This window comes from Dendropsophus ebraccatus, chromosome 5 (genome assembly GCF_027789765.1).
Source record: "Dendropsophus ebraccatus isolate aDenEbr1 chromosome 5, aDenEbr1.pat, whole genome shotgun sequence".
NCBI classification, from domain to species: Eukaryota; Metazoa; Chordata; class Amphibia; order Anura; family Hylidae; genus Dendropsophus; species Dendropsophus ebraccatus.
In genome coordinates this window covers 90,893,717-90,904,539 of record NC_091458.1, presented here as the reverse complement: position 1 = coordinate 90,904,539, position 10,823 = coordinate 90,893,717, and the positions used below count along the sequence as shown (strand labels likewise).

General features: G+C 40.2%; 1 protein-coding gene across 1 annotated transcript in view; it reads right to left on the bottom strand.

Moving 5' to 3' along the window:
- Window positions 1-10,741, bottom strand: part of FGF14 (fibroblast growth factor 14) — a 428,168-nt gene extending 417,427 nt beyond the window's left edge. The window contains exon 1 of the mRNA XM_069972351.1: window positions 9,936-10,741. Coding sequence (XP_069828452.1) covers window positions 9,936-10,143 — 208 coding nt within the window. The 5' untranslated portion in view covers window positions 10,144-10,741. The remainder of the gene's footprint in view (window positions 1-9,935) is intronic.
- Window positions 10,742-10,823: the final 82 nt, after the last annotated feature.

Below are 10,823 nucleotides of genomic sequence, written 5' to 3'. Positions count from 1 at the left end.
CACCCCCATGGCACTGATTTGCGCAGAAAAAAGTAGCATTGAAACTCTGCGTTGAATCAAACTGATTGAGCTATTTTTCCCTAATGTTAGGTTTGATTCCAGCATTATTGTAACCGTTTTTTTGTTTGTTTTTTAAAAAGAGCATTTAAAATAATGCTACTACATTAGCAAGACTGAGTCTATGTTCACAAAACATCTTTTAAGGTTAAAAAATGTGGCCATATTTTGATAGCTATAGTTGTAAATTATTAACATGCTCTTTTTTTACAGCCATAATCACAATACGGCCATATTGTTACCTCAAAAAGACACTGTGTGAACATAGCCTTAATAAGTAGTGTTAAAGAGATCTGTTAAAATGTTCAGGCTTGACATCATCATTATCCAAATCTAAACGCTCAACATTTGTTTCTCTGCGGCTGCAGAAGTTGGAGGCCACCCTACATGTATACAGCCTATGGTGAATATTTTGACAGAACTGCTCAACACTATTAATAAAGTCCAAACCCACCGCTTATTGAAACTTCTATTTAAAGTCTGAATTATATACACATGTGCAATATGGATTTTATATAACTTATTCCTCATATGTAAAAACTCAACAACCCATTGAATGAACTCATCGATTAGGGACTAAAAATGGTTTTAATATGAAGCACAATGTTTTCAGTGAGAAAACCAAATGACCGGATCTAAAATAAAATTAAGTAAAAATTGTAATTGAGCACTTTGGCTGCCATTTTAAAGGGTTTTTTTTTTGTATTATTCATTTCTCATTCATTTATTTTCTCCCCATTTCATAAGCACCTCTGAAACAACTACATCCAAACTGTAAAGTGTAGACTGTAATTTGTTTAATAACCTAAAGGTATGTTTGTATGGGGAGGATGGGCAATGTATTGTTAAGTACTGTTGTAAAGCAATTGGAATGACACATACAGAGAAATTATTGCAGTTTTTATAGTGTTCTATCTAGTAAGCACCTGTCACAGCTTATTAGGTAATAACACATACCGTAGCAATACTACTAGCACAGCATCACTCTTATCTAATATGTATAGACCATACACAGAATCTTCAAGGCACTCCTATTGCCTGTGAACACATCTTCTCCACCACCCCCACCCCATATGACTGATAGCCTAGTTCCCAGAGCTGTCAGCGAATCTCTGGGTTGGAGGTTGCATCTGCTCTGACTTTCTCCTTTCAAAGAAATCAGTGCAGGCAGGCCAGCCATTCTCATCCTGTGTCCCAGGAGAGCGCTGCTGCGGGCACTTGATGTTGTTCTAGGTCTCCGGCCACATCTCCATATTGTTCAACCCTGACACTACAACCAGTACAGAAGTCAGCTGTACACAGAGCTGTTTTACTAATATTAATATTATCATTTAAGGGGTTCTGAGTAATTTAAAAAGAAACAGTGCCACTTATGCCCATAGGCTGTGCCTGGTATTGCAGCTCATCTCAAGCCCTGTTCGAGTGAATAAGGCTGAACGTCAATCGCAAAGAAAGAAACTATGTTTCTTTTCATGTCTATGCATAGCAGACCTGGACCTGTCATTTAAATTCTATGAGCTGCAATATTTGTGCAATATGAATTTAGCTACATTTCCCACAGCTTTATGTTCAGTCCACGGTAAAGGGGTATTTCCATCTTAAACACATATTACATATCTACAGGGTGTATGAAAGATATGGGACTCACCCCTGGCACCCACCCACTTTGTCTCAAACCCAAACTCTCAGCCTTTAAATAACGGTGGCTGAGTTGGATGCAGGCTTAGGCTATGTTCACACAATGTAAAAGTACGGCCATAGTTGCAATCTGCAACAACGGACGTACTTTGTACGCCAAGACACCCTGCATATTCTTCTATGGGATCCTGGCCGGAACATATACACATAGTATACGCTCCGGCCGGGATCCCTTGCGGCGCCGCAAAGAACTGACATGTCAGTTTTTTGCGGCTGCAATTCATTGAATAGTAGAAAAGCATTTCAGTGCACACTATGGGGGAGATTTATCAAAGGGTGTAAAATTTAGACTGGTGCAAACTGCCCACACCAATCAATCACAGCTCAGCTTTCCTTTCAGCACTGCCTAAAGCTGAGCTGTGATTGGTTGCTGTGGGTAGTTTACACCAGTCTAAATTTTACACCCTTTGATATATCTCCTCCTATGGCTCCAGCCGCTTGCTTCATAGTGTGCTATGGAGAGTTCTGATCAGAACTCTGTGGCCGGAATGATCATCCGTCCGGTACTGCAGTTCCCGCGTGTGAACATGGCCTTAAGGCTTATTGGAGAACAGGCATACAGCCTATAGCAGTATTCATGTTTTCCAGGACTTCCTAGGGCTGCATCCAAGTTCTTCAACCACTGGTATTTAAATGCTGCACACTTGGGTTTGGACAGACTTGAGAGTGTTTGAGATTCATTCATCTCTATAAGTTACTAAAGATAGATGCCCATCCTAAAGGTGAGAACAATACGTATTAGACATTTGCTACGTGTTCTGGGAATGTCTTTAAAGCGACTCTCTACCCACAATCTGACCCCCCAAACCACTTGTACCATCAGATAGCTGCTTTTAATCAAAGATCTGTCCTGGGGTCTGTTCAGCAGGTGATGCAGTTATTGTCCTAAAAATAACTTTTAATCCTGCAGCACTGTGTCTAACAGCCAGGGCTGATATTTGTATATGCAATAGGCTGGCACAACCTCTCTGTCCATCCTCCCCGCCCTCCTCATCATTAGAAATGCTCCAGGCAGATTGCTTCCTATTCTCCACCTGTGTGTATAAAGAACATGGGCTGGATCGTTAATACACCTGTGCAAAGCTGAAACAGCAGTAAATGTTCCTGGATCATTCCTAATGATGAGGAGGGTGGGGAGGAGGGCGGAGAGGTGGTGCCAGCCTAATGCATATACAAATGTAAGCCCCGGCCGTTAGACACAGCGCTGCCAGTTTAAAAGTTGTTTTTAGGAGAATAACTGCATCACCAGCCGAACGGACCCCAGGACAGATCTTGGATTAAAAGCAGCTATCCTAAGGTACAAGTGGTTTGGGGGGGGGCAGATTGTGGGTACAGAGTTGCTTTAAGAACATTACCCCTCAAAGCAAGGAAGTCTCTGTTAATCTGGTGTGCGCCATTGTAATTATTTTGCTACAGAATATACCAACCTGACAGGAATTGAAGCTACTTCTAGCTTTCAATAATATTCTGGTTAAATTATACAAATAAAATCATAGTAGAAGTTTAGAAGAGGGACCTATTGATGTCATGGAGGGGTTTGTAGGAGTTGCTCATTTAAATGGGCTTGACAAAAAATTGACAAGGGGCAGGTGGGGGAGTGAATAGAAAATCCATATTCATCTCTCTAGTCACTCCACATGCAGTGCTGTTAGAATCCCCAGCAGAAGTGCCCTGATGCCATCCCTCTACACATTGTAGCCAATCACTGGCCTCAGCAGCCACATGCACAGTTACATTATTTTTTTTTTTAGTGCACTTCACCATGGCCACCTTATGTAGGATATTCACCGTGTTAGAATTGTCATCATCCCTACGAATTTCTGTCATTAGAACTGGCACACAGCTTTTACTCCCCTTCCATATTACTCAGCAGTCTGACATCACCCAAGGCTGTGCAGAAGACCTGGAAGAACGGCCATAAGCTAATTAGTTAGAGGAAAGTCATGTTATCATGACTTCCTATTTTCTGAATAAGCTGCTTCTCTGTGCAGCTTTGCCTTTCCTGTGATCAGAGCCAGAGAAGTCTGTAAGGTTAGCAGGAGAAGAAGGGAGGAATAACCCAGATTAACATCAGCACCTGGCAGCCAGGAAAGATATCCTTATTTTCAGTATTCTGACATCCAATGTGCTAAAGATAACGTGATTTAGGCTGCACAAGCAGATTTGAAATAAAAGTGATATACGCTACTGAAGTGTACCCTATGTAAGTGACGTCATATACTGAAATTTTGCATTAAAAAGGATGTGTCAGATCTTCATATGACCAGTTAGGGCTTCATAGAGGCCCGGAGAGCCACTCTATATGACCAGGCATTCCATGCATTGAAATTTTTTTGAATTTTATTTTTTTTACCAAAACACAGAGTATGTGGATAAACCATATTGATATAATTCCAAAAGAATGATAATGAGTTAAACTATTGGCTTGAGGTGGTATAGTGCTAATACATCATCCTTAATTATGTGGAATACCCAAATTAGGCTATGTTTGACACTGTGCTCCCCAGTGTCCTGTTACAATGCCGCTGGTATCCCTTGCTGACTGCAGAGCCTTCACTTTTACAAGGAACTAGTCTCAAGAGAGACAGCCTGGTCAGCCAGTCGCTGTCTAAGATGATTGCCTCTCGAACCGAGTTCATCTTGGAAGTGGAGGCTCTGCAGTCTGCAAGGGACACCAGTGACACCTCAAATGGACACCAGGGGAGCACAGAGAGGTAAGCATAGAATGTTTATTGTTTTCAATGCACCAGCAGCAATATGTTAAAAAATGCTTAACGCCGAACTACCCCTTTCAAGTAAAAACTGGTCTAGTCCTCAAGATGCTTAAAGGGGTTGTCCAGAACCTCTCTTTTGCCATATTGAACATGACGTGTAAAGAGACAACTGCACATTGCAGAGGCAACTGTCCAATACTTGGCAAGTATTCAACACAAGTCCTATTCAATAAGTGCATAGTACAGTACTTCCTGAGTGCTGCACGACTGTCTAGTCAACTGAGCCACACTGTGTGTAGCAGGAAGACAGATGCATTGGACATCCCTTTTAACTATAGTCCTGTAGAACAAATGATGATGATCTGACTACTGTCACAATGGTCTCCACAGATGTGTCCCATACTGGTACATCCAAATGGTCAACATTGTCATAATTACTATTGGGATATATCAGCTTCAAGTGCAGATGCAAAATAGGGAGCAAAGTACTGCTATGAAAAGTGAGCTATGCATAAATGAAACTTTCAAATAGTTTTCTCTGCCTGCAAAGGGTTAAACATATGATAATCCCATTTATAAATGTACTTCCAAATCTATCATATCAATAAATACATATGCATGTAGCAAAAGTTTAAAATGTAAACCTGTGTCACTCTTGTACCCGGCATGGGTGGCAGAGGTACTGTACCTGGCCCAGATTTATTAAAGGTTTTACAATTTAGACTGGTGTAAACTGACAGCCGCAACCAATCAAAGCTCAGCTTTTAGCTGTGGTAAAGTGAAAGAGGAGCTGTGATTGGTTGCTGTGGGCAGTTTGTGCCAGTCTAAATTGTACACCCTGTGATAAATCCCCCCCATGTGTCTATATACACAGATTTCTGTAGACTGTGATTGTAGCTCAATCTTTTTCAAAACACATCAAGTTGCAGTCAGCAAAATGCTGTAGCACAGGGTACCTTGATGGATTCATATTAAATATGACAATTTCTATGGCCTCATGCACACAGCAGAGCCATGTGCATGTTCTATGAAATAACACCTCAGTAATACAGCATTAATGGACCATGCTTTCATATAATATTACAGCTATAATAAGGCCCAATGCTACTCTATAGGTGCCCGGTTACAGCTGTGTGTATAAGGGAGGGGGCTGACAAACTAATGAGTATAGAAATGGATAGTAAGAACCATTACACCAATAGCAGGAAAATATGCTTGAACAAGGTGTTTTTGTTGTTGTCAGTGCAATGTCTATTCTACAGAAATACCACATTTAGTTTTTTATATCTGTTTATGCATTCCTGCATTGTTTATATAAAGTTCATGCATGTTTTTTGTTCATGAATGTTTGCAAAAAAAAAAAAAAAACACACAACATCATGAGATCACATTTTTCCCATTCCCTCACAGCTAAAATCTCAATTGTTTTTTTTCCTACCTGTTTATGCCCTGTATGAACCAGCCAATCTCTAAATGGTCACACCTGAAATGTTCCATGATGCTAGGTTCTAACAGGATGGAACATCTTAAAATTAGAAAACTCCAATATGCAATATCAGAGCATAGGGATCAATGTGACAGTGCTCTATTTATGATTACTTTGGACATGTAACAGCATTGCAGTGCCTTCAAGAAAACAGTGTAACCTTACAAATATAGTTTAGGTTACTATATAGTACATAAATTTATGTACTTAGTACAACGCTAGATATTCAAATTTGTAATAGATAGAGATATAAGAGCCAAGATTATAAATGACTGTCGATATTAGATTTTTGAGAACTGAGCCAGAACTTGTTTTTATTCTGTAATGTATTGTATAGTAAAATTTGCCTTGTGGATCTTCAGCTTCACATTCAGTGATACATGCAGGGGTGTAGCTACAGTGAGTGCAGACACATCCTGGCCTTTAAGTGGCTCTTACATTCTTTATGGTTGGGCAGATCACTGAGCATACAGCTCGTACTTGATCATTTCCCTGGAAAAGGCAGCCATATAAGTTTATGACTGCACACGAGGACTCACACAACTCTGGACCTCAGAATGGGCATATTTAATCCATGTGGATCAGTCAGTGGATGCACAACATCCTTATGGACTACTTTCCTTGACAACATAACTACACAGCTTCTCTCCAAAACAGAAACCTCAACCACACACACTGGATCACAAATGTACTGAATTAAAACACTATACAAGGTTTTAAAAGTCAGTGCAGATTTAGTGTTAAGTGACATAAGCTTTAATAATCAGAAAACATCATTGAATATGAAGGCCGCCTCTAATGGACAACCGTCATTTAAATGCAAACAACAGCCATAATTTTATAACAATGCCGCTAAATGACGGACGTCCCATAAAAACACCCATCATTTTGGTATTGTGTGAATGTAGCCTAAGGCTATGTTCAGACAGTGTATTTTTTAAGACAAGAACGGCCTTTTTTGCGATTTTGCCGTTCTTGTCTTAAAATAATGCACTGCAAATCTATGGGTAACAGCCGTTGTTCACACACTGTATTGAACAATGGGCGTTGTTGAAATAAGTCCTCAGAAATAATTGATATGTCAATTATTTCCGTCCGCTAGAGTGTGAACAACAGCCATTGTTCACACAATGTATGGCCGTTCTGACGACCGTACATTGTATTGAACTCTATGGTTAATTGAATTACAGGCACACCCAAATGTGCCCGCAATCCAATAAAATAAAATGAAGTTCCTGCGGCCGATAGGGCAGTATCAGCCGCAGGAACATGTCAAACAGCGGCCATTGCTTGACACAGCAAACAACGGCTGTTTTTACATAGCCTAAATGTGTAATATATTCCCACAAAACAAATGTTGCCTGATAAGTAAATTACTACATTGTCATGCTGGTTACTTGTGGAGTTTATAAAGCTCAGCCTACGTAAGTATAACTGTCAGAACTGCATATAAAGTTCACTGATTATCAAAAGTAAAGTAGAAACTGCCGACAGATATGCAACCAGGTATGTAAATTTATATCATTATTAAGCATTTATATACAAATAAGTATCTTGGGATGGTTTAATAACGTGTAATGAGATCAAAAGAAACTGCAACTCAAAAACGGAGTCAGCAAAGAGAATCTGGTCAATAGGTGTTTGTTTGCTGTAGAGTATTAAAACAGTACAACTTGAAAAGCAACCTGACCCAACAAGAGAAAAGTAGCAGCTGATTTCACCTGGAGATCAATTAAATACAAAATTAAAAATGTTCATTTCCAATGTGATTATTGTTGATACAGCTATTTATAACGATATACACATAATGATGGCCAAAGCCTGGAATGGATTTGAAAAGAGGAGAAATCTCAGACTTTCCTTTATGTTCCCTGTATAGTCTGTTCTTGGCTTTGGCTTAAAAAAAATCTGTCAGAGAAATCTTTCTTTGTAAATGCATCATAATACTAATGGAGACACACGTGATGAATGAAAGTTTGCACTGAGCCACCTAATTTTGCACAAGCTATGGGTTCTCCTGAAAGCTCTCTTCACAGAACAGGTCTCTCCATGGAATCCTTTATTTGTGCATTAAGGGTTACATTGATTGCATTGGACTCAAAGGTAATTGATTAAATTCTTTTCAGGATCTGTACCTGGGGAATAAAGGCCTCCATACTGCCTCCAATATAACTGGCGTACAGTGTTGGTGGAATCTAACTAAATGCCAAACACTTACTGCAGTGTAGCTTATGTATACATATATTTTCTTCATTCACTTTTATGAACCTTGCAAAGATAGACAGAAATCATCAACCTAAGATTAAGTAGTAGTTTAGACAAGATACAGACAAGACTGGCATCACTTATAAATACACAGTATATGTATATACCCACACTGTGCATTGACTCACTATAAACCAAGTAACGTGGATACATATGTCCAGTGTGTCATAGTTTCAGGGCCTACCGCTCCAGTGCAAGTGCGCTTCTTGGTTTTCTTATGCATCTACAATGCTGTCTACATGTAAAGCAGGCAATGCAGGCAGCCTGACCATGACTGGAGTCTACGTTTCTTGTTTCTCAATAGAGTAAAGGTATAGCACCCATCTAACCTCTCCTAGCTCACTGCAGTAATTGAGAACCTCTCCAGAGTGGGGAACCCAACAACACATTGGCCCTCAGATCTGCAAGCAGACAGCCAGGATAATTCCACCTCTTTGGTATTCTAAGAAGTACTCTTTTGCTGCAGAATGATATGACAACACACATTTAGAAAATTCCAGCCCTGCAAAGCTTTGCTTCATGCTATATATCCTGAAACAATGAGCACCTTCAATGGAAACATGCAGACTAAACAGCTACAAGAATTCTGTCACAGCCCGGCACAGTGTGACCCCATGGGTTCTGCTGGTGTATGTTAATGTTGGGATGTCACATTTGAAAAAAAAAAAAAAAATCTATGATCTACTACACTGCAGTGCCAACGTCAGAGGCAAGCCAGGGATTCATTGCTCTTGATGGGACTTGGAGCCAAAAGAACTGCAGGTCATGCAGGACCAGAGGAATGCAAGAGAAAAGGTTTCATTATAATCATGTAACCCCCCTGTCTGCACTCCTTGCAACAGATAAACGCAGGCCATAGGGAGATACCAAATACAGGGGCACAGAGAGTCAGCCCTCTCTAAAAACAAGCATTTGTCTAAAGACGCCTGATAATGCTGGTGTTTTCTGTTTGATATGATTGAATAAAGCCATGAGGAGCTTCACAAAAGGTGTCCTGAAAAATGAATGGGGCTACGAAATGCTGTTAATCTCCTGCTGGAAGAAGCCTACACAGTATACTGCAAATATTAACCCTGTGCTGGCTGGTTTCACTGCATCACATAAAAGCGCCAATGATGCTGCATGGAAATCACATCTTGTATGTGTTTGTAACATGAAGGAACAAATCTTCACAATATGTTCACTTAGCCTGCGTTTTCATCTGAATGGCACTGCCATGCTCTCAGGGCATTATGAAGAGGCAGAAATGAGTAACAGCCTGCTTCTGTTTTGGATTTTTTTTTTTTTCACTTTTGAGAGGTGGTGCGTGTTTGGAATATTTGCAGGCTAATCTGAAAGTATTGCAGGATATCAGTGCCATGGTCAATGTATATTACCCTACTACTAACGCCAGGGCTTCCACTGGAAGGTGCATACGTGCCAGCTAGCTGCATTTACAATATTTACCAAAGAAATCTTGAAGAAGAAAAAACCAAAACACACAAAGTTGCCACTCCTCTAGGAAATGAGCACTCACACCAGATCCGAATCACATATCTTTTTGAGCCAATTACATTTAAAAATGACGGCTTAATGTACAGTACACAAACATTGCATCGGCCTCATGGCAAGACGATTTTCTTCTCTAATCTCATTAAAGATCTAGTGTTCCTCGGAAGACATCAACAGAATAAGATGAAGATATAATCATGCAATGTGTATTTTTCCATGCTTACCACTTGGGTTCTTGTTTTTCTTAAGACTCTTGCCACAAAGACACTGCAGCATATGCGTTCCTTTGCTGAAAATGTTCCAAAGAAACCACATTGATTTGGGCGAAAAGCAATCCAGCAGCTTAGACACCCTGAGAACGAAGAAATCCTTGTTGTTGCATAATAAGAGATTGTGATCAGTTCTCCAGAACAAGGGTACCAATTTAACCATAGAAAAGGATTATTTTCCTAGCGTCTCCCAGTCTTATTTCCGTGCGAGGTTTATTTCTTTAGAGACTCCTCAATTAGAGAGCTGTGTTGAATCTTTTTTTTTTTTTTCCCTCTTTCAGATAAGGGTAAGATTAATGAATATTACTACATCGACACTGGGCTGCTACCAAAGTGTGCAATTTTCCTTTCCAGCATGCAGCCGAATGAAAGTAAGCTAAAGAAATCCCAAGAGAGGCCAAAAAAACTAATCTTAGAGCAGTGAGACATGTACGATCCCCGAAGTAAAAACCATTGCCTAGCACTTCATTGCTATAAGGAAGGGTGGATCTGTAGAGCATCCAAAGCCAAGGCAGGATACATGTTACTAAAAGACTGCAGTTGTAGCACCAAGCACAACAAATATCACCCAACCAAGCCTGAAAGATGATGATGGCATAAACTCCCCTCTGCAAGTGTCAATATTATTACCATCAATCCCCAGTGATCTGTGCAATCTTATTTAACCTGCAATTCCAAGTCACCAGCAGAAAGTGTAAATCCAGATCTCCTTAACAGAGGATTACTGTGGGTGGAAAGAGAGACAGATCTCTCCCCTGCTCTCACTCTCCCTGCTGCTTCAAGCACTGGTGTGCATTAGAAATAAATTTCCCTGTCTTTCACTCCCTGTGCTTGGCTCTGAAT